Below are 25025 nucleotides of genomic sequence, written 5' to 3' on the forward strand. Positions count from 1 at the left end.
GTTTGGGGTGGGCTGCGTCGGTTAAGTTGTTTTGTTTGTCTCTGTTTCTTGGCCTGACGCCTTTAGCCTGCTTATCATTGCAAAAAAAAAAAACTAATTGGAACTGGATTTACCTCCACTACAAGAGGAGAACAATTCAACCAACTTCTTTTTCTCTCTCTAAATTGTCAATATAGCAAAATAGAGTTGTGCATCTCTTTCAAACCGCTCTCAAAAAAAAAACTCTTGGATTCTAGACTGGACTTTTCTTTTGCTTAATTTTTGGGTAAAAATAAAGTTTTCCTTCACTATTAGTTTTGCAAACGCTTAATTTTTGGGTCAGAAAGGTGTATGAAATCATAGTATAGATCTCGAGGAAAGATGTGTTATTTTTCATCCAATGGCCAGCATTACTCCACATACCACCATAAAAATAGAACCGCACAGACCCAAAATGAGGGCTACGTGGTACAATCAACGGTACGTATGACTTCCGCCAAAAGGCCTGGTCAAGTCAAGAGTGGGGTTAGCTACGACTTTCTGGTAAGTTCTAGGTCGGTTCGCCGAACAGTATACTCCATTCTTTCTCAAGAAACTACAGTCGAAATTTCCGTCCACTTCCCAAAATCCTTCCTATATAGTGAATACCCTCTCAGTTTCAAATATCTACAAATCTTTTCAAAGTGACTGAAATTACTTTGTCCTGTACCTGTTATAAATACCTTCTTCCTGAGTTCCTAATTCCTAACCTTTGGTTTAGTCACAAACCTTTCCTACAGAAAAATAATGGAGTCGTCATTCTCTTCTTCGTATTATGATGACGGTCAATCGTCTATCGGAAACCGATGGAGATCATCAGATATTCTCAAGAATTTCGGTCAGATTTCACCGCTTGTTCAAAATCATCTCAAACGGGTAACTATTCATTCTTCTTCCAATTTATGTGTCAAACTACTAATTCGTTCAACTCTTTTGTGTATGAAACCAATTCGTTTGACTATTATTGGTGAGAGACTTATGTGCCTTAATTTTTGAAGTCGACTACCATTGAATTGAGAATGTCCTACTTCGTGTCAGAGATTCAGTGTAAACACAATAACCTAATACTGAGTAAATTTTTCTACAAAAAGAGAAAAACCTAATAAATTGTCATAGATCGTCATATGACTACCATCGAAGTTGGGTTTAGGCTATGTAGTTGGTCTCGGATTCTCCCGTCGAAGGCTCGAAACGGACCGAGGAATTCGGCCGTGACAACATGTATAGCCAAGAAGTACTAAGTAAGTTTAATTACCTGAATCTTCATTACCTCATAATTCTCTACACTTTAAACATCAAAGTACTTCAATCATTCATATAAACAAAATCTTTATCATAATAAAAATCCTGTATTTTAATCTACTAGAGTTTTCGAAATTTGTACAAGGGAGAAGACCTAAAAATATCTATATAATAGTATGGCTACTTATCTTAGATTGTCTGGGAATATAATAAGTAGTTAAGAAGGCAATAAATAATAATATACAATTAGAAGTTGAAGTTTAAAAAAAATTTGCAAGAAATCAAAAGAATATAGGGTGTCTCGGCCGAGTCTTGTCGCGGGAAAGGGCCGAGACCGAGTCGAGACCTGAGATTTTCATCCGAGACGACCGAGACCAACTACATAGGTTTAGGGTTCAACTCGAGATCGGCCAAGGGCCAAGTCTAACTCGGGGCCAAGTCTGAGTCTGAGGCTGAGCTAGGCTGGCGGACTAGTCTGGCTTATTCCGAGTACAATTTTTTTTGTGCACTTATAAATATTGTATTTTCATATTTATACAACATGTAATTACTAATATGCTTCAAATCTAACTCTAAATTGCAAAAATAAATACAAAGAAATAGTTTTAAACTAAATAAATTATAGGGGAATTTTGTCAAAACTCCATACAATAAGTTATCTCTTTCCTAGTTTATGTTGATCTATAAGACCTACAATTCTATAAAAGGAGTTTAGTATATCGTTGTTATTTACATCTTGGATATTATCAATCGAGTTTATTTTTAATAAAATTTATATCTTTTATTGTTATTTTATCAATTTATTTTGTTATTCCCTCCGTCTCAAAATGAATGATTTATTTTGAAAATCTAAATTTTTAAGAAACTATCATTAGTTAGAGTTTGACTTTAAAAATAACATGATTTTTCCAACCGTATTCTCGTTAGTTTTTTTACAATACAACGAAAAAGTTTAACTTACTTTTAAATTAAGTTGTCGTTAAATTTAAAATAGTGGATATTATAAGAAAATCGAAGAGTTGTTTCTTTAATTTTAAAAATGGAACACTAAAATGAGACAACCCAAAAAAAATAGGTCATTCATTTTGGGACTGAGAGAGTATTTTATTATAGCTCTTATGGATACATCTCATTTTGAATGTTGAAATTTTTTTCCACGTTTATGTTGGGATTCCTTTTGAGATTCACAACAATCCTATGTTGATCGAAAAGTTTCTCTATTTGATGGTCAATAATATATGAATTTTTTGATTCAAAAGATGGAAGATTGGTTCATAAACCAAGATGTTCATGACGAGGATAAGATTTTTGTCATTGAACACCAACTTGTCTAGAAGAGTCTATGACAAATTCAACGAGACGCCGTGGAGACTCGATGATCAAGGAAAATCATTCATTGATGATTGGAGTCACGTGAAAACTATTTTTCGATATGCTTTCCTTCTTTTTTGTATTATGTCGAGGTACAAATTGATTCTAGACAGCAATCGTCATATATTTTCTTGACCACCATTGATGAAGGAGAAGTTCCCGATAGTAAGGTAAATGGGTTCTTTGAGACGGAGAAAGAATGAACCAATTCACCATTTCCCGATCCGAATCCTACTTTGGCTGCACGGGTTCTGCTTCAACTAATTCGTCTGCCTAACCCACAATTGAGACTGTTCTCAGTGTGAAGGTGTTGAATTTTATCCCACCTTACCTGTGCTGGATTTGAGGACTTGAATATGGAGCCAGTTGAGAAGACTTTGAGAGATGTTAAGGTTGGGGAAGAACATGATGATTCCCAAAAGAGAAGGTCTTCTAATTTATTAACAAAAACTCTACCCGGCCCGCCACTTTTAAACCCCCACTTGAACCGTCTAGAGAGAACTCTTGTTTCTCTCTCCAAGTGACGTCATAGGTGAGAGGAGAGAGAAACAAGAGTTTTTCGTTCAAGTGGGGGTTTAAAAGTGGCCGGCTTGGTAGTCATACTCTTTTAAAAAATGATGCTATGTCCGGCTGAATCCCGGCCGGGTGAGTTGGCGCTCCAGCCGGGCATAACTGCGGACATGGAACAGTGAGCTGATGGGTTTTGAATATTATTCCTGATTTAGTCCCTCCATTTTTCGTTGTTTTGAGATAAGGCCACTTACAAAAACTCAAAATCTAAGCACTTTCTTTCATCAGAAACCATTCGACCAAAAGCTAGGGCAAAATTTTTACCCTGAGTTCCAGCCATTCATGCTCGAATTTGGGAGGACTTTCAACTCCATTTGTAGAGTAAAGCTAGATAGGGTTCTTCCAACAGAAGCTAGGGTTCTTCGTTCCAAACATCAGCTCGGATTTGAAGAGAAATTTCAACCCGATCTTTTGGCCGCAAATCATCACCCAACGACTTCAGCTAGGGTTCTTCTGTTCCAAAAGCACTGCACTTTTCTCTATCATCAGATAGAGTTCAGCTAGGGCACCAACGAAAAGGATTTTTGGGAAGGTTTTATCTCTCTCTCACTCTATATAATTGTTACCTCTTTTCTAGGTTCTCTCTCTCTCTTTTGTTAGAAAATTTTGTTGTCATACTTCATTTATTTACTTATGTTAGATTAGTGATTATGTTAGGTTAGATACTTAGATTACTGGTTTCCATTTTTGAATAGAAAACTGTTGATTTTTGTTTCAAACTTTACTTGAAGCTCAAAGTTTTTCCTGTTTAGCCTTATCCACATTAAACCCTAGTTTTACATATTGAGTTAGCTTAAGTACAATTTGACAAGGTAAGGAGGATTTGATGGTAATTAGAAAATATAAGTTGGTAGTTATTTTTTCTTTTCCATTATAACAGCTTAGAAATTTTTCTAGCATATGTGCAATAAAGAATCTAACCATTTAAGATGATCGATATATCATACATGGTAATTAGAAAATATTTTGACTTGTTGATTATTGTATTCAGAAGGAAGAGATTTCAGATTTTGTTTCGTCTATAAGGTGTTTGATTGAACTAAATGTTCGATAATCTCGTAGCAGTAAACAGTACAAGTTAAGGCTGAGAGCCTGAGAGTTCCTAGAATAGGTTTTTCGTTTATATCATTCTTAGCTTACTTAAGATATATCCTCACTTCTTACTATGTGATTATGCTATCAGGATCAAGCTCCCATCAGTAGCAAAGAAGATTGTCCCAAGTGGGTGCAGAGTCATGGTTGGTCAAGTTGCTGGTGGTGGTAGGACTGAGAAACTGCTGGCCTAAGATTCGTGGTGTTGCTAATGTTGGTAGAAACGAGTTATTAATGTTTAAACGAACATGAGTTGAGACGAACGTGAGTTTAGACGAAAATGAGTTTAGACGAATCATGATTAAATTCCTATGAAATGCAGTTCGTCTATTACTTTTTTTGTGTATATAATCTTTGACATTGTTTGAGTATTTTTATATCCAATCTTGCTTTGGTTTAATCCCATGCATTTGGTTATTCTCTTTGTTCTTGTAATTGAAAATATTCATGCTCTAATTGAAACAGTCCGTTCCAAAAGTATGGCAGAAATTGGAAGAGGAAAATGTAAAGTTTTTCAGGGCATTGTATGCAAGGTTAAAACGCACTAAACAGATAGTTCTGCATCTAATCTTCATGTTACTCCATGAATGGCAGTAAAGAAATTCAAAGAAAGTGCCGCAAAATCAGGAAAATCGCAACAATTGGTTGTAAAAGAATTATCATAAGAAACCATCAAAATAAAAGTTGGATCACAGTAAGATATCTTACGACATTAACTACATTCATAATCAAATTAATACAAAAGAACAAACTATTGTTCAAACTAGGGGATCTTATCACATTTTTAAGCAAACGAACATTAAAAACATTAAGAAACTAAATCTTGTCGACCACTTCACATTTATAAGCAAACCAGCATCATCCCTCTCTCAAGTTGCCATCATTTTCATCCCTCTTAGTCTCTCAAGCTGCCATCGTCATGGAACCGATTGAAAGGAGCTACAAATCAAAGAAGAAGCTCCCCTAGTTGTGTTCATGTTCAACAATTATTATCGAGGTTTAAGTATAGGCGTGACATATATTAGGAATGCCACAACCTTTGTCTCCGACAAAATTTGTCATTCTCTCCTCGCCAACTGAATGGCTCTATAGGCGGCTCCCTTTTCTAGTTTAATACTATAGAAGTCCAATGGATGCTATTCCCAACAAAAACCTGCAGCAAAAAACAACATCATTACTCCATATGTCATGCGGGGAAGATGAACTAATAGAAAACATCAAAACAATCTAAGCAACATCGTTACTCAATTTCAGACTAATTAGACCCTATTACATACTACTTGGACCAATTTTAGACTAATTACACCAATTTCAGACTATCAAATTCAGTACTATAACATACAAATCAAAGACTAAATGGTTAGCAAGTTAAACTGATGAGAATCAGTATTATAACATACAAATCATTGCATTTTCATTATTCCATATACAATAGATAGTGAGCATGAATCCATAAAAGTAAATCAGAAAATACCAAATTTTCAACCTATTAGTGATGATGCATATTATTTTTTTAAATTTAAATTGAAGGATTTAGTTTAGTAACAATACCCTATACTTTTTTAATTTCACAGATTTTCAGAACACTTCAAACATATAATTAGGGTAATTTCTCTCAAATTCATCACATTGAACATCTAATCTTTGAACCTTACTCACCTGTAAACAATGAAGCTCTAGTTGGTGACGATTTCCGGCCAAACCTTCCCAAAAACCGAGCTTCAAACCCCCCAAAACCCCCAAAACCGAGCTTCAAAAATAAAGAGGTAAGAGAGAACCCTAGCTTTTGGTCGATATGAAAACCAAAAAAACCCTTACCTCGATCTGATTTGAACCACAAAAAAAACCACGAAAACCCTTCTAGTTGATGTTTGGAACGAAAAACCCTAGATTTTGGTCGGAGAGATGTGTTCTGACCAAACTTTGAAGCAAAAATGGGGTTCAAATATTGTTGTTGATGTTTTAAGGTATGGAACGAAGAACCCTATCTAGCTTTCCTCTACGAATCGAGTTGAAATTCCTCCCAAATTCGAGCATGAATGACTGGAACGAAGAACTCGGGTAAAAGTTTTGCCCTAGCTTTTGGTCGAATGGTTTCTGATGAAAGAAAGTGAGCTTAGATTTTGAGTTTTTGTAAGTGGCCTTATCTCAAAACAACGAAAGATAGAGGGACTAAATCAGGAATTCTATTCAAATCCCATCAGCTCACCGTTCCATGTCAGCAGCTATGCCCGGCTGGAGCGCCAACTCACCCGGCCGGGATTCCGGCCGGGATTCAGGCCGGGCATAGCATCATTTTTGTACTCTTTTATTAATCAACAATAACTCTAGACAGCCCGGTGAAGAGGGACCGCCTGTCCGCCTGTTGAACCGGGCATGCCACATGGAGAAAAAGACAAAAATAATTCCGGTTAAGTCTCTTGCACTTGCTGTGTGTTAAGAGAGAGAAATAACTTTTTCTCTCCCAACATGGATGACTGGAAAAAATGCCATTAGTTGAAAAAGGTTCTTATTTAGATTTTCAATCACACCCATTGAAAAACTATCAAGGGCTAAAATTGAAGGAATTAAATAATTAAAATAAGCTCCACTTCTTTGCAATACCAATGACTGAGATTTAAGAAGTTGGAGAATTGTTATTAGTTGGGAGATTTGCTGTTTGGACCCCCTTTCATATAATTAACTTGCTGTTTGGACTCCCTTTTTCAAATTACAAGTTAAATATAACAATTCAAGAGAGGAAAATACTATTTTACCCTCTTCTAATAACAGTTTTTTTTTTTCACATAATACACATGTAATATCTCAATGAAACACATTAATATAATATAAATAACCAAAGTTGAAGATAGAAATCTTCATATCCAAATAGTAAAGCAGAACCCTCAAGGTTTCATCATTTAAATCTCATCAATAGGAAGTTTTTCTCTCTCCCATGCTATAAAACTAGAGAAAACATGATAATCTGAAAATCAGACTACTTTTGCAGGCTTGCAGCAGGGTATTTACCAATATGGCTATTCAGTGCCTCGAATTCCACTGTCACCATTTTGCCTCTCTTTGTTAACTGAGTAAAGCTTACCAATTTCTTGTTTGAGATTCTCAATTTCAGCATGGGTATATGCACTTGTTTCTTCATCTTCCTCGCTTAGCCGTTTCTCGAACTCATTAATCTTTTTTATTATGCTTGTTACCTTTGGATAAGGCCATCGCCTCATTCCATTTTTTCTGCATATCTTAGTTGCTTAGAAGCAGTATCCTTCGGTAGGTGAAAATAGTTAGCCAACTCAGTCAAACTCAATTTATTTGTTCTTTCCCTCTGTTCAGAGAGGTTGGTCTTATAAACTCTTGTACCATTGTTTTCTTCCCGGGTCTGATTCATCCGACCAATTTCACCGTTAACTTTGAGAATATTGTGACAATCAAAAGTATGAAAAATACCAGTCATTCATCCCATTTGTTTTTTTAGATCTGGTTTTTCATCTATCAAAGTGTGAAGAAGTTTTGGAGAGATCTTTACCACCAACTTTCTCTCTCTACTCAACAACTTGAGATTAACCTCTAAAGCTTCATTCTCCTTCTCTCTCTACACAAAATTAATTCCTTATTTTCTAAAAAAAATAAGTACTCCGATCAAATTAACTACCTCGAAGAAAAATATTCGAGTGATTAAGTGATTAGGGTTTGTGAGGAAGAAGTTGAGTTAAAGATAGAAGAAGAAGATGAGTTAAATAAATTAGGGGTCCAAAGTGCAATATTAATTATATGAGGGTAAACTAGGAATTATTTAAAATATAACTTTAAAGACGGAATATTCCCGGATGATTCCGTCAAAAGGGAGTCCAAAGTGCAACACTGGAAAAAGGGAGTCCAAACAGCAAGTCAATTATACGAAAGGGGGTCCAAACAGCAAATCTCCCTTATTAGTTCAACACAACGTTAGTTGGACACTTCCTTTTAAGTACTTAAGTCCATTCCTATTAATTCCACGAGATCATGGGATTAAATTTGGGTAGAAGCAATTTATGAAAGAAGTATCATTTCGGACTGAAAGAGATGTTCTTCTGAAAGAGGTGGTGGAGTGATTGTAGTGCAGAAGTGGTAGTGAATGTCATGATAAAAAATAACAGAAGTATTTTTTTTTTTAATCTTTTTACAAAGTAACTATAAAATTATGAAATCATGGGTTCTGCTTTTTGAAGAAAATTGGTTTTTCTTGCTTAAAATAAACCACGACTTTTTGAACTAAGGTGTCGTTTGGCAACCGAAAGTATAAATACTTTTATTTGTAGTATAAGTTCTTCTACTTCAAAAAAGTAAAAAATTATCATAAGTATGTTTAGATCCTTTGAATAAAAAAGTCATAAACTTAGATTGGATCCTTTGAAGTATTGTGATGGAAGCGGTAGTAGTTGTGATGTGTGGTGGTTTAGTGTAGGGACGGTGGTAAGGAAACAGTGGTGGTACAGGTTCGATATTGGTGGCGGCAGTGGTGGTGGAGGAGGTATCATGGTGGTGGTGGAGGTATGCAATGGTGGTGACAGATATATGGGGATGGTGTTGGTGTTGGTGGAGGTACGACTGATGGAGACCATCAAGATGGGCCTCACGGCCGAACTAGTTAGAGGGCCTCATGCCCGAGCCCATTAGGGTTAGAGTTTAGGAGTTTCCATGTTTTAGTATTTCCTACTAAGTCTAGGTTTAAAAGTTTCTATGTTTGAGTATCTTTGATATTTAGGAATTCTAATTTGAGTCTATCTAGAAGTTTCTAAGTTCCTATAAAAGGAAGTCAAGTCTGTCCTTATTATTCAGATTAGAGAATATTATCAACCAAGTTTATTATTAATCAAGTTTATTGTTTATCGTTATTTTATCAGTTTTATTTCGTTAGTTTAGTTTATTAACAATGGTGGATTCCATTACTTTTACGCTTCCGCAACAATCTACATCAGCTGGTATTCAGAGCTTCAAGAATCTGGGAACAGATAAATTTTTTTTAGATACTTCTCATCTTGAATGTTGGAAAAATCTTCCGCGTTTAGGTTGGGATCCATTTAGAGATGCACAACAACTCTACGTTGATCGAAAAGATCAAAACAAAATTAATGTCGTTTCTAAAATCCCTATGTTTGATTGTCAATATCATATAGATTTTTGGATTCAACAGATGGAGGATTTGTTTATAAACCAAGAGGTTCGTGATGAAGATAAGGGTTTTATTCTTGAACAACACTTGTCTACAAGAGTCTATGAAAAATACAACGAGATGCAATGGAGACTCGTTAATCAAGGAAGAGAGTTCATAGACGATTGGGATCAAATGAAACATATCTTCAAGTTTGCTTTTCTGCCCTCGAATGAATACCTATCTTATGAAGAATCTCGAATTGAATCGAACATAATTTTATTAAATATTTCTTCGACCACCATGATCGTTGAAGATGAGGTTCCTGATAAAAAAAGTGTTAGTTTTTCTACTACGGAGAGAGAAAAGTTCGTTAAGAAGAACAAAGAAGAAGAAATTTCATTGAAAGACACGAGCCCAGACAATTCAATTAATCCGTATATGATTCCAGGAAAAGAGTTTTTTGTTTCAAATCATAAAATACTCCCGTCTAAATCCGTGTCGTCATTGGTTTCGACTCTTGATACTCAAACAAACCCTAACCCTAGAGTAGAGATGGGTAGAGTTATCTGTGTACAACGTAAAGGAGCTGGGGTTGTCTTCAAATCCAATACTAATCAGCGAAAAGGTCCTGCTAGATTCAGAAGTCTCGACTTCGGTGAACGAAACGGTTACCCGAAAGGTCTCGTGACCAATATCATTCATTATTCAGGTCGTGATGCACCACCACTTGCCAATGGTACTTTCCATTGCCCTTTTCAATACAAAAAACAGAATGAACTTTTTGTTGCTGCTGAAGGTATGTATACAAGTCAGTTCCTGTATTGTGGGAAGGAACTAATCTAATGGTGGGTAATGTTCTTCCATCAAATTCTATACCTGAAGGAGCTGTCATTTGTCACGTTGAAGATCGTGATGGTAATATGTTTCCTTTGGCATTTGGGGCAGTTGATGAGGACAATGAGGATAGCCGGATGTGGTTGTTATCTGAACTTCATTATTTGCTTGAGATTAACACAACTAATATGCGTCCGATACTCGCAATACTTTTAGACAGGAAAAAGAGAATTAACGAGGGAGTAGATGCAAATTTTCCAAAGCTTTTCGTGGGTTCTGTATGCGACATAAATCGAATGACTCCTTCTTATGTTGTTTTTACTGATACTGAACGTTTGATCGGTGATGCTGCTAAACATCAAGTTACCATGAACCCTATCAACACTGTCTTCGATGCGACACGTTTGAGTGGGAGCAGATTCTGTGATCCTTCAGTCCAGAGCGACATGAAATTATGGTCGTTTAAAGTTATTCCTAGACCTCGTGAAAAACCGACGATTGCCGTCTACCATAAAGATGAAAAGACGCAATATGCAGTTGAGGAGATTTTGTCAATAGTTGAGATGGGTGAAATTGTAAAGGCATTCCTTGATAGATCAGTGAAGAATGCCGTTGCAACTGTCCCTACTTATTTCAATTATTCTCAATTCATTAAGACCAAAAACCACACCAGCAATACATTAAGACCAGCAAGCATCTTTCATATTCTCAATGAACCCATAACTGTTGCTATTGCTTATGGTCTTGATAAAAAAGTATCAAGTGTTGGCAAAAATAATGTTTTGATCTTTGATCTTGGTAGTGGTACTTTTGATGTCCCTCATCCCACCTTTGAAGAATGTATTTTCGAAGTGACAACAATTACTAGAGATAACCATCTCGGAGAAGAAACTTTTGATAACAAGATGGTGATTCACTTTGTACAGGAGTTAAAGAGGAGGCATAAGAAAGATATAAGCGGAAATCATATCGCTTTAAGAAGATTGAGAACTTGTGAGAGGGCGAAACGGACGCTATCGTCAACTACCCAAACCACAATTGAGATTGATTCTTTCTGCGCGGGTGTTGATTTTTATATCAACATTACCCGCGCTAGGTTCGGGGAAGTGAACATGGATCTCTATAAGAAGTGTATGGAGACAGTTGAGAAGTGTTTGCAAAATTCTAAGAAGGATGACAACAATGTTAGTAATGTTGTTCTAGCGGGTGGTCCTATTAGAATCCTTGAGGAATATTTTTCATATGTGGAGACAAAGATTGAATCAAGTAGACAGTTCTCGAATGTTACTTCGGTCACCGTGTGCGATGGTATTGAAGAAGAAGTTCTTGACAAAAAGAACAAAATTTTCTCAATGACCGAGGAAAAAGAAGAAAGTGAATTATCCTCTTTTAGCTTGAAAAGTCAGTTCGTTCTAGTTTAGATTTGATTAAGCCATATTTGAGTTTGGTTTATAAGCAACACGAAGATGAACGTGGGAAGGTCTTTCAAGTGGAGAAATCCAAGGTTGATTTTTCCATAAAATATTATGTGGTGTTTGTGGTCTTCTTCATCAAATTAAAAGATGACGGGAGATGTTGCAATTTGTTGGAAGTTTCTTTCCTACATTTATTTTTGCAAGATTCTTTGCACTATGAGATTGAAGCTAGTGATTTCGTCCAAGTGGGTGTTCTTCGACCCCAATGCACCATTCGCTCGAAGTGGGAATTGAGGATTGCATTGTTCAGTCTCACTTGAGAGCAAGTTCGTTCTCGGTCGGGGAGTATGATGGAGACCATCAAGATGGGCCTCACGGCCGAACTAGTTAGAGGGCCTCATGCCCGAGCCCATTAGGGTTAGAGTTTAGGAGTTTCCATGTTTTAGTATTTCCTACTAAGTCTAGGTTTAAAAGTTTCTATGTTTGAGTATCTTTGATATTTAGGAATTCTAATTTGAGTCTATCTAGAAGTTTCTAAGTTCCTATAAAAGGAAGTCAAGTCTGTCCTTATTATTCAGATTAGAGAATATTATCAACCAAGTTTATTATTAATCAAGTTTATTGTTTATCGTTATTTTATCAGTTTTATTTCGTTAGTTTAGTTTATTAACAATGGTGGATTCCATTACTTTTACGCTTCCGCAACAATCTACATCAACGACAGTGATTGAGGTATAGTGGTGGGGTTACGATGGAGGTATGGGATAGTGGTGGTAGATGTATAATGGTGGTCGTGGTAGAGGCACAATGGTGGTGGAGATACAAATGGTCGTGGTGGTTGATACACCATGGTTATTGACGTGCAATGGTGGTGGTTGAGGTGCGGTGGTGGTGGTGGTGGTGGTGGTTGAGGTGAAAGTACCGTGGTGGTGGAGGTAAGATAGTGGTTGAGGTGCGGTGGTGGTGGTTGAAGTGAAAATACTGTGGTGGTGGAGGTAAGCCGAACCGCGGCCAAAATATGACAAAGAAATAAAATATGACAAAGAAATAAGTCTATTTGCAACATAAAACAAGTCTATTGTTCCATGGGTGTGAATGAAAATATAAATAACTTGAGTGCCCTTTTCTCAACTCAACTCACGGCATCTTTTTCCATCATCCACGTTAGAAGTGAGAAAATTTCTTCTCTCTCCTAACTACACACCAAGGGTAAGAGACTTGAATGATTTGTCTTTTTCTCCATCTGGCAGCACGGTTCAACAGGCGGACGGGTAGTCTAGACTTTTTTTGTTTTGAGAAATGCTATACCGTGGGACACTTTTAGACCTACACGATAGTGACCCAATAGCAGAGTGCCGCGTGGATGGAAATCACGTTGAATTTTCAAAATTTCACCTTTATCCCGTCAAAGTCATACGTTTCAACTTAAGTCCCTGCACGAGTGTTAATCTGGACCGTTGTTTCTTTTAACGGTCCAGATCTAAAACAAATCTCCCACCCACATCGACAGAACTTACTTCCTCTCACTCTCTTTCTCTCTCTAAAAACGATGGAAAAATCCTCAAAAGTTGAAATGAAGATGATCACACACAAGTGATTTCACAAATAAATTGATTAATGTTATATAAGAAAAGAAAAGGCCAGTAGACATGAAAATCTCACTTCATTCAAACTCCAAAACCACTACTCTTCAAAATTATCCAGACTCATCAAAATTAATGACCTGCTTCTCATTAATTGACTGCAAACTGTTCAGCCACAACTAATCAAGTTCATTTTCTCCCTTGATATGTGCTTATCATAGAAGTTAAAGTGCAGTAATTGCTTTCTGACCCAAATTTGAAGCTTTGGTCACATTTAGGGGTTTTCACATTGATTAATGGAAGTAGATCTTTTTCAACAAAAAAAATGGAAGTAGATCCTTGATCATGAATTTTTTTCAATTGAGAACAAAATATGTGACTCATACTGGTTAAAACAATTCGTGACAGTACCTTTTCATGGTTTTTTAGAGAGAGAAAGAGAGGGAGAAGAAGTGAGTTTTGTCGATTAGGGTGAGGCGTTTGGTTTCTTTTAGATCTGGACCGTTAAAAGAAACAACGGTCCAGATTAACACTCGTGCAGGGACTTAAGTTGAAACGTATGACTTTGACGGGCTAAAAGTGAAAGTTTGAAAATTCAACGTGAAAAGTGATTTCCATCCACGCGGCACACTGCTATTGGGTTGCTACCGTGTAGGTCTAAAAGTGTCGCACGATATAGCATTTCTCTTTTGGTTTTTTTTTCTTGAACCTAGACTTTTTTTGTTGAAACTTGAAAGGGCAGTCCAGAGTTATAATAAGTACTCCGAAACTGTGCGGTCCTTTTATAATAAAAAAAAAAAAAAAAAGAGTTATAAGTACTCCGAAACTGTGTGGTCCTTTTATAATAAAAACAAAAAAAAAAAGAAAACTTAGTGGGTATGCTGAAACTAGGTTCTCGAGTTTCATTTTTCTTTGAGAAAAGAAGGGCTACTCTGAAACTAGTTTCTCTAGGCCGGCCTTTCTCTACTCGTTCTTTGTATAACAATTCTTTCCAACAGAACAAGAAGTTATGGATTCGTTCTCTTCGTATTATAAGATGGTCAATCGTCTACCGGAAACCGATGGAGATCATCAGATAATCTCAAAAATTTCCGTTAGATTTCACCACTTGTTCAAAATCATCTCAAACTGGTAATTCTTCTTCTTCTTCTTCCAATTTATGTAATTATTTTCTTCCATAATCTATTTTGCCTAGACTTGTCCCGATAGTAACTGAGATTTTTTTTCACCGAGGAGATATGCAAAATAGAGTTGTGCATCTCTTTAAATCCTCCCAAAATAAACTCTTGATTCTAGATTATTCTTGCTTAATTTTTGGGTAAAAATGAAGTTTTAGGTTTACAGCTTATTATTCAGTTGCCTTTATTTCACTGAGAGAGGGATTTTTCTCTCTCTCTCTCTCTCTCTCTATTGTCTTTTTTTTTTTAATGACTCTCTTCTTTCTCTATATTGTCAACATACAAAATAGAGTTTTTTTTTTCACCGAGGAGATATGCAAAATAGAGTTGTGCATCTCTTTAAAACCTCCCAAAATAAACTCTTATTCTAGATTATTCTTGCTTAATATTTGGGTAAAAATGAAGTTTTAGGTTTACATGGCTTATTATTCAGTTGTCTTTATTTCTATCATTCACTGTGTACATATTTTAAGTACTATGAATATATGTTTCAGATGGGAGACCTAAAAAATGGAAACGAACTTAATCACCGCACCATTCAAAGTAACATCTGTTGACGGGTGTATGAAATCATTGGATGGATCTCGAGGAAAGATGTGTACTTTTTATCTAATGGCCAGCGTTAATCCATATACCACCGTAAAAAGAGAACCGCACAGATTCAAACACAAGGCCTACGTGGTACAATAAACGGTCTACATGTCGTAACTAACGTATCACTTGCCAAAGACCCCTAGGCCGAGTGGTGAAGTTCTTGCTTCACTATCCTCGAGGTCAGGGGTTCGAGGCACTTGAGTTTCAGGCTCTCTAAAAAGCCTACGTGGTACAATAAACGGTCTACATGTCTTTTATGATTCTGCTTGAAAGATGAACTTTTGGATTTAATGTTGGTTGTCTTCACATATATTTGCAGGTATATGTGTCATTGTGCAGTGCATTGTTAGCTTCAGCAGTAGGTGTATATATTCATATTCTTTGGAACATTGGGGGTTTATTAACAACAATAGCATGTTTCGCAAGCATTATCTGGTTAACCACTACTCCTTCTCATGTAGAGGTAATTTTCTCTATATTTAATAAAACAATCTGATTTTAACTAGTTTGTGTTTCTCATGTGTATTTATTTATTCATGTGTTGGTTTAACAGAAGAAGAAGGTTAGTCTCTTGATGGGAGCAGCATTTTTTCAAGGAGCTTCTATTGGTCCTCTCATCCATTTCGCTATCTCCATGGATCCAAGGTTTGTTTATCTGTTCAATTTTGCTGGTTTTAGAATTTTCGCTTATATGGATTCGATGTTCCGCCCTTATACAGCACACTGGTGAGCACATATCTGGGTACAGCGATGGCCTTTGGTATTTTTACAGGAACACGCATGTCAGCTAGACAACCCGAATACCACCAATACCCCATAGGCTTACATTCTGCAGGTGTATCAATTCTTCTTTGCTTCCAATTTGCTTCCTCCGTCTTTGGGAGTTCGGCTGCTATGTTAAAGTTCGCGGTACGAAGAGAAATACAGGATTTAATACTAAATTACTACTTTCCTCCGAAACTTCGTGGGTGTTTATGGAAATTAACTTTTATATCGTTGTTGCAGTTGTGCTTCTGGTTATTAGTGTTTCTTAGGTACATGGTTGTGGTTACTCAAGAAATCATAGAGAAAGCTCATAGTGGAGATCTCGACTATGTTAACCACGCCCTTGGTCTTTTCACCGATTTTGGTGTTGTGTTTGTCCGAATATTAATAATCATGGTGAGCATGAACACATTTTCATAATCTTGTTTATGGTTGTGAATTGTGATGTTTATAAATGGTTAAGTTGAAATATTCTATCTGGAATTGCAGTTCTTCAAAAATTCGTCGGAGAATAAGAAAAATAAGAAGAATAAGAAGAATAAGAGGAAGAATTGAGAATTGAAATCTCTTTTGGATATGAAGAAAATGTATGGATTGATGATAGTGCACGGAAATTTTTATATTTATGTTATACAAAATTATCAAATATTTTGGTCTTATACAAAAATTGAAGTAATAAAAATTAATTTAAAATAATAACTTCTATTATATTGAGTTGTTTGAAGGGAGAAAAGAGAGAAAAATAGTTATTTTGACGGTTAAATAACTATCATTTCAAAGCCTTTTTAAAATGAAGGGTCGTGATTTACAAAAGAAAATTAGACGATCGAGATTTATAAATCAAAGTTATGACATGACACCAAAACTTATGTCATTTGTTATATAGATATGTTTCCTATATAAAAAAAAAATAAAAGATTGAATCTCCTTTGTTTGCTTATATATACTTATTTTCTAATATTGGTCAACAATATTTAACTCGTTACAAGAGGAGAAGAATAATTCAACAAACCTCTTTTTCTCTATTTAATTTGTCAATATGTAGTTCAACAAAAAAAATTGTCAATATGCAAAATAGAGGTGCTCATCTGTTTCAAACCTCTCAAAAAAAAGAACTCTTGTGTTCAACAAAAAAGAAAAAAAAAAGAACTCTTGATTTTCTTTTGCTTAATTTTTGGGTGAAAATGAAGTTTTCCTTCACTAGTAGTTTTACAAACGCTTAATTTTTGGGTAAAAAAGGTGTATCTCACAGAAAAGATGTGTTATATTTCATCCAATGCCCGGCATTACTCCACGTACCACCATAAAAATAGAACCGCACTGTCCGCACAGATCCAAAATGAGGCCTACGTGGTACAATTAACGGTAGGCATCTCGCAAGTAACGTATGACTTCCTTCATCGAAAAAAAAAAGTAACTTATAACTTTTTCATCGAAAAAAAAAAAAAAAAGTAACGTATGACTTCCGCCAAATGGCCTGGTCAAAGTCAAGAGTGGGGTTAGCTACGACTTTCTGGTAAGTTCTAGGTCCGTTCCCCGAACTCAATAATTCTTTCTCAAGAAACTACAGTGGAAATTTCCATCACTTCCCAAAATCCTATATAGTGAATGTCCTCTGAGTTCTAAATATCTAGAAATCTTTTCAAAGTGACTGGAATTAGTTTCTCTTGTACCTATTATAAATACCCTCTTCAGTTCCAACATTGGTTTTTGTCACCACCAATCTTTGGTACAGAAAATAACAAGTAATGGAGTGGTCATTCTCTTCTTCGTATTATGATGATGGTCAATCGTCTACCGGAAACCGATGGAGATCAGATTCTCTGAAGAATTTCCATCAGATTTCACCACTTGTTCGTAATCATCTCAAACTGGTAACTATTCTTTCAATTTATGTGTGAAACAAATTCGTTTCACTCTTTTGTGTATGAAACCAATTCGTTTGACTATTATTGTTCAGAGACCTTAAGTGCAATAATTTTTGAAGTCGACTACCATTGAATTGAGATTGTCCTACCTCGTGTCAGAGATTCATAGTAAACACACTAACCTAATAAACTGTTATAAATCGTCATATGGCCCCCTTCCGTTACGAGAAATACCCATATGGCCCCCTTCCGTTATAACACCGTTACTCTCTCTCCTCGATCTCTTTTTCTCTCTCTGCCATGTCACGCCACATCATATGTTACGTCACCTCATCACCTTCTCCGGCAGAGGTCGCCGACCGGCCAAATTTCCGGCCGGCAACCTTCAAACTAAAAAAAAAAAAAAAAAAATTTATTCTCTTCTTCTTCTCTCTCTCCTATTTTCTCTCTCTTCTTCTTCTTCTTCTTCTTCTTCTTCTTCTTCTTCTTTTTCCTCTCTCTCTCTCTCTCATCTTCTTCCTCTCTCTCTCTCTCTCTCATCTTCTTCCTCTCTCTCTCTCTCTTCCCCTTTCTCTCTCTCTCTACACACTCCGGCGAAGGGTTTCCCTTCGCCGGAGTACCTCGATCTGTTCACCTTGAAGGTCTGCTCCTTGAACAGATCCCGGTCTGTTCAAGGAACAGACCTACTCCGGCGAAGGGTTTCCCTTCGCCGGAGTGTGGACAGAGAGAGATGATAAAAAAAAAATAGAGAGAGAGAGAGGAGAGAGAAAATAAAAGAAAAATGTTTTTTTTTTTTAATATTTTTGAAGATCGCCGGCCGGAAATTTGGCCGGCCGGCGACCTGCTGGAGAAGATGATGATGTGTCGTGCTAAGATGATGTGGCAGAGAGAGAAAATGAGATGGAGGAGAGAGAGTAACGGAATGTTAAAGATAACGGAAAAAGAGGGCCATACGGGAATTATTGCTAAAATAGGGGCCAGACAGGAAGCTGGTCACAAAGTTGGGGGCCATTTGGGAAATAACCCTTTAAAAATAGATCGTCATATGACTACCATCGAAGTTGGGTTTAGGGTTCGGCTCGGGATCAGGCAAGGGCCAACTCTGAGTCTAGGCCGAGCTAGGCTGACGGACTAGTCTGGCTTATTTCAGAGTATAATTATTTTTTGCGTACTTATAGATATTGTATTTTCATATATATATATATATATATATATATATATATATATATATATATACAACATGTAATTACTAATATCTTTCAACAAAAAAAAATGTAATTACTAATATGCTTCAAACATAACTTTAAATAGGGCCAATCACTGGTAGTCCTATTGGTCAGTGCAATTGAGGAACGTTGAACTTGATTATAAATAAAGTAGTTTACGCAAGCTTTAGGCCACTTCATTCGTCAGGCTATAGGCCCTTTAATTCGTCGGCCTTTAAGCTCAGTAGTATTTCGGTAGTTGTCGTGCTTATCACATCGTCTCGATGCATCAATGTCTTGTAGCGACTAACGTAGAACATAGTCGATTTCTTACTAAATTGCAAAAAAAATTAACTAAATAAATTATAGGGGAATTTTGTCAAAACTCCCTATAATTTTGCAATAACTTCGTGACAGTTTTGCAAAGACTTTTAGACAGTTTTGCGACAACTTTGCAACACCATGCGACACCTTTGCAACACCATGCGACACCTTTGCAACACCTTGCGACAATTTTGCAATATCTTGCAACAACTTTGCACTACCTTGCGACTGCTTTGAAATACCTTGCAACAACTTTGCAGTACCTTGCGACTGCTCTTAAATACCTTGCAACAACTTTGCAAAACGTATTTGGTTTTTAATCAAACAAAATACAAATATTTAGATATTTAACAAAATCAAATCTGGAGATTTACAAATCTTCGAATGTCAGTGACCTTCAATTATAAACAAAATGTCTGCAGACTTCATAGTTTGCTGGATTTTATGAAGGATTCGGAACAAATTTGAGCCCAGTTTGTCTTTACAAAAACAAGAGACATTTTGTCCGTATACTCAAAATCCATAAAATGTCACTATATTAAATAATCAATACTCACTAATTGTCCATCAATTTCCAAAGTTGTCCGCAGATATCCACGGATGTCTACAAAAGTCAAAATATATATTTTTGAAATATTAATAAAAACATTTTTATTTCATATGATAAGACAATAATAGTATTAAAACAATAAATATCAATCAAATGTCTATCAATGTCCACAAATATTTACGGATGTCTACGGAAGTCGAAAATATATTTGAAATGTTCGTACAATTATATTATTTCATGTGATTAAACAATAATAATATTAAAATGTTAAATGTCCATCAATGTCCACGAAAATTCACAGATGTCTACGAAAGTCGAAAAATATATTTTCGAAATGTTAGTACAAATATGTTATTTCATGTGATTAAATAATGATAATAATATGAAAATAATAAATGTCCACCAAATGTCCATCAATGTCTGCAGTTATTCACAGATGTCTACGAAAGTCGAAAAATATATTTTTGAAATGTTAGTACAAATATATTATTTCATGTGATCAAACTATAATAATAATATTAAAAGAATAAATGTCTATCAATGTCCCCAAATATTCACAGATGTCTACAAAAGTCGAAAAATGTATTTTTAAAATGTTAGTAGAAATATATTACTGTATTTCATATGGCTAGACAATAATAATAACGTTAAAAGGATAAATGTCTACCAACTGCCAATCAATGTCCACAGATATCCAGGGATGTCTACAAATTCAAAAAATATATCTTTGAATTATTAGTGCAAATATAATATGCCCACTACACATTTAGTCTATAGATTCAATAGCTTGAAATGTCCCGAAGACATTTTGTCAGTGGATCGAATGTCTTGAAATGTCTCTAAAAGACATTTTATCTACAAACTCAATGTCTTGAAATGTCTATAAAGACACTTTATCTATAGATAAATCACCTGAAATGTTTGTAAGTTAAGTTATTATAGATATAAATTCTTAACTTGTTTTGATTGTGTATTATAACTTATAAGAAGATTTCCTTTCTTATTTGGAGTCCTGTTTGTAGGGGACGATATTTGGGAGAAAATATCTAGATAAGATTTATAATAAATTTAGACATATAATAACTATATTAAAATTTTGAGATGTACGGGCTAGAAGCCCGTACAGAGCTCCTTCAACTCTTACAACTTACTTTATAAGTTCTTCAATTCAATCTCTAATTTGCTTCTCTTGTGCTTCCTATGCTTCTTGTGTTCCATACCCATTACATCTTACATCTATTTATACTAAAGATAGAGCATACTAGTAAAGACTAGAAAATTCCACATTGGGACTTACAAAGAGTTAATATAATTTTTAGACTAATCTTTTAGTCAAACTTCTCTAGACTATTCTTCTCTAGATATTTCTACTTTAGAGAAGACTCCATCTAAATATTTCTCCCAATACAAAGAGTTACATAGGAAATTACAAATTACTAATTTCCAACACCCCTTCTTAATTTGTAATTTTTATCGAGTCCTTGAATTTTTGAAAATTCTTGTAGCACCATTTTCTGCATTAATCTTCTTTGGATGATGATTTTCTCCTTCTGATTTCAATTCAGACCAAAAATATTAACTCAATATTGTTTGCATTTGCTCGTTGCAGCTGGAAGCATATTTTTAAATGAGCAATGAGACTTTTGTAATATCTTACTTAGGACATCCTTGAAGGAAATAAGAATAACTATTTTTTCTCCATAATCTTCATAAAAAGAATAAATCTCCCACTTTTCGTTTCCCAACTGCTGTGCTCAAACGACAACTTTGGTCGCATTTTCATGCAGATGCTTTACTCTTTTTTTTGTTGATACGAGCTTGATCAATTTTAGATTCAGAGGCTCTTCACAACCTAGTGAACTTGATCACTTGGATTCAGAGGTTCTGAATTTAATTGCTATAACTCAACCCTGCTTTTTGGGTCTTCTTTTTGTTGATATTTTTTTGCTAATTTTTCTGTCTCCCTTTCTTAAAAGATTCTCTCGTTCACACCACCAGGTGGACGACCCTTTCTTTGGATAGTCACTTTTTTCCTTACTCTCTCTTTGTTTCTTTTTTCTTCTTTGTGGGAATACCGTACATTAAGTTTTTTTGTTTGCCAGTAGTGAGGAATTCACCGCCTTTTTTTCGTTACATTTTCCTTCTTCTTTCTTCCTTTCTAATATGGAGATACACCAACACCCATTTTTCAATTTCCAATTAACCTTGGATGAATATTTGTGTAGGACTCAACATTGAACCTTCGGCTCTAATACCACTTGTAGGGGGCGATATTTGGGAGAAAATATCTAGATATGCTTTATAATAAATTTAGACATATAATATTATATTTAACTATATTAAAATTTTGACATGTACGGGCTAGAAGCCCGTACAGAGCTCCTTCAACTCTTACAACTTACTTTATAAGTTCTTCAATTCAATCTCTAATTTGATTCTCTTGTGCTTCCTATGCTTCTTGTGTTCCATACCCATTACATCTTACATCTATTTATACTAAAGATAGAGCATACTAGTAAAGACTAGAAAATTCCACATTGGGACTTACAAAGAGTTAATATAATTTTTAGACTAATCTTTTAGTCAAACTTCTCTAGACTATTCTTCTCTAGATATTTCTACTTTAGAGAAGACTCCATCTAAATATTTCTCCTAATACAAAGAGTTACATAGGAAATTACAAATTACTAATTTCCAACACTGTTTGTATTTTATAATGATCTAATATTTCAAATTTTAGAAACGTAATTTCTTTGTTTCTTAAAAAGAAAAGGAAAATAACAGTTGCCAAAAAAATTATACGGAAACTGAGTCACTGGCTGACTCGACCAGTGGGCTACCCCCGGCCCGAGCCGATCCCGAGTAACTCGGCCGAGCCGGTTGAGTTTGACTACACAGGATACATCATCATCTTCGAAAAAAGTTTGGGTGGATGATCACAAAAACCTTTACGGAAGCTAAATGAAACGGTGACAAACGAACTCTAAAGGCTTACAGGCCATGACATCCAAGATTTTGGAGAGGATGTGCCTGAAGAATGAACTTTTGGATTTAATCTTGGTCGGCTTCGCATATATTTGCAGGTATATGTGTCATTGTGCAGTGCATTGTTAGCATCAGCAGTAGGTGTATATTTTCATATCCTTTGGAACATTGGGGGTTTATTAACAACAATAGCATGTGTCGCAAGCATTATCTGGTTAACCACTACTCCTTCTCATGAAGAGGTAATTTTCTCTATATTTATTAAAACAATCTGATTTTAACTAGTTTGTGTTTCTCATGTGTATTTATTTATTCATGTGTTGGTTTAACAGAAGAAGAAGGTTAGTCTCTTGATGGGAGCAGCATTTTTTCAAGGAGCTTCTATTGGTCCTCTCATCCATTTCGCTATCTCCATGGATCCAAGGTTCGTTTATCTTGTCAATTTTGCTGGTTTTAGAATTTTCGCTCATTAGTTCGGGATTTCTGATAATCTAATACAACTTAAGATGACTAATGACGTTATGACAAAAAAGTCCAAGTTTAGGCGGTTCAGATTGAGACAACGAGAAAAAAGAACTTCAAGTACTAGCTGGGACATACTTGTTTATATGGGTTCAATGTTCTTGCCATATATATGTTGTTCTGGTAATTGCTATTTCAACTTCAAATCATTCTAATGGTTCCTCCTTGTACAGCATTGTGGTGAGCGCATTTGTGGGGACAGCAATAGCCTTTGGTTGTTTTTCAGCAGCAGCTATGTTGGCGAGGCGACGTGAATACCTATACCTCGGTGGCTTACTGTCATCTGGTGTATCAATTCTTCTTTGGTTGCAGTTTGCTTCTTCCATCTTTGGAGGTTCTGCTGCCATGTTCAAGTTTGAGGTAAGAAGAAAACTAGAACATCTGAAATTACTACTTTCCTCTGAGGCTTGGTGGGTATTTTTGTGGGAGTTAACTTTGGTATCGTTGCTGCAGTTATATTTTGGATTATTAGTGTTTCTCGGGTACATGGTGGTGGATACACAACAAATCATAGAGAAAGCTCATAATGGAGATCTTGACTATGTCAACCATGCCCTAACTCTCTTCACCGATTTTGCTGCTGTGTTTGTCCGAATATTAATAATCATGGTGAGTATGGTTACATTATCGTAGTCTCGTTTATCGTTGCAATTTTTATAAATGGTTAGTTTGACAATTCTTTCTGAAATTGCAGTTGAAAAATTCATCAGAGAAAGAAGAGAAGAAGAAGAAGAGGAGGAATTGAGAATTGGAATCTCGTCTGCCTATGAAGAGCATGTGATCGTCTCACGGCTAGATGGGTCTCACGCCCAAGGTTGATGGGCCACTCGTCCAAGTCCATGTTTAAAGAGAAATTTCTTTATTTTAGAAGTCGAATATAAGTCTTCAGTTATTTTAGAAGTCCATGAGGATAGAGAATTGTTCAGAAGTTATCTCTTTCCTAGTTTATGTTGATCTATAAGACCTACAATTCTATAAAAGGAGTTTAGTATATCGTTGTTATTTACATCTTGGATATTATCAATCGAGTTTATTTTTAATAAAATTTATATCTTTTATTGTTATTTTATCAATTTATTTTGTTATTCCCTCCGTCTCAAAATGAATGATTTATTTTGAAAATCTAAATTTTTAAGAAACTATCATTAGTTAGAGTTTGACTTTAAAAATAACATGATTTTTCCAACCGTATTCTCGTTAGTTTTTTTACAATACAACGAAAAAGTTAAACTTACTTTTAAATTAAGTTGTCGCTAAATTTAAAATAGTGGATATTATAAGAAAAAGCGAAAAGTTGTTTCTTTAATTTTAAAAATGGAACACTAAAATGAGACAACCCAAAAAAAAATAGGTCATTCATTTTGAGACTGAGAGAGTATTTTATTATAGCTTTAACAATGGATTTCATTATTTTTCGGAGCTTGAAGAATCTAGAAACAAAAGACTTTTATGGATACATCTCATTTTGAATGTTGAAATTTTTTTCCACGTTTATGTTGGGATTCCTTTTGAGATTCACAACAATCCTATGTTGATCGAAAAGTTTCTCCATTTGATGGTCAATAATATATGAATTTTTTGATTCAAAAGATGGAAGATTGGTTCATAAACCAAGATGTTCATGACGAGGATAAGGTTTTTGTCATTGAACACCAACTTGTCTAGAAGAGTCTATGACAAATTCAACGAGACGCCGTGGAGACTCGATGATCAAGGAAAATCATTCATTGATGATTGGAGTCACGTGAAAACTATTTTTCGATATGCTTTCCTTCTTTTTT

At 35.4% G+C, this 25025-nt stretch overlaps 2 protein-coding genes and 1 long non-coding RNA gene across 4 annotated transcripts; 2 read left to right on the top strand and 1 right to left on the bottom strand.

Annotated features, from left to right (window-relative positions):
- The first annotated feature begins 524 nt into the window (after positions 1–524).
- On the top strand, positions 525–16395 carry LOC147536840 (bax inhibitor 1-like). Of its 2 annotated transcripts, XM_086638750.1 has the most exons (7): positions 14128–14384; positions 14926–15112; positions 15345–15488; positions 15579–15670; positions 15745–15934; positions 16031–16186; positions 16280–16395. In XM_086638750.1, the coding sequence occupies exons 2-7, from the start codon at positions 14942–14944 to the stop codon at positions 16343–16345; spliced, it is 819 nt and encodes a 272-aa protein (XP_086494876.1). In that variant the 5' UTR covers positions 14128–14384; positions 14926–14941; the 3' UTR covers positions 16346–16395. The 2 variants fall into 2 exon arrangements, with proteins under 2 accessions (XP_086494877.1, XP_086494876.1); XM_086638751.1 differs by lacking the exons at positions 14128–14384; positions 14926–15112 and adding an exon at positions 525–894.
- On the bottom strand, positions 4935–6395 carry LOC147536841 (uncharacterized). Its single transcript, XR_015224828.1, has 2 exons — positions 5953–6395; positions 4935–5446 (listed from the first exon to the last, which is right to left on the bottom strand). It is a non-coding gene; the product is annotated as an uncharacterized LOC147536841 (long non-coding RNA).
- Positions 16396–17418: 1023 nt separating the features above from the next.
- Positions 17419–24308, top strand: LOC147536842 (bax inhibitor 1-like). The gene is made up of 6 exons (XM_086638752.1): positions 17419–17664; positions 22821–22964; positions 23055–23146; positions 23418–23604; positions 23698–23853; positions 23939–24308. Exons 1-6 carry the CDS (start codon positions 17539–17541, stop codon positions 23987–23989), a joined length of 756 nt encoding a protein of 251 aa, XP_086494878.1. The 5' UTR covers positions 17419–17538; the 3' UTR covers positions 23990–24308.
- Positions 24309–25025: the final 717 nt, after the last annotated feature.

Source organism: Eschscholzia californica, unplaced genomic scaffold, assembly GCF_041429995.1.
Source record: "Eschscholzia californica isolate CP2 unplaced genomic scaffold, dmEscCali1.0.p SCAF_5, whole genome shotgun sequence".
NCBI lineage: Eukaryota > Viridiplantae > Streptophyta > Magnoliopsida > Ranunculales > Papaveraceae > Eschscholzia > Eschscholzia californica.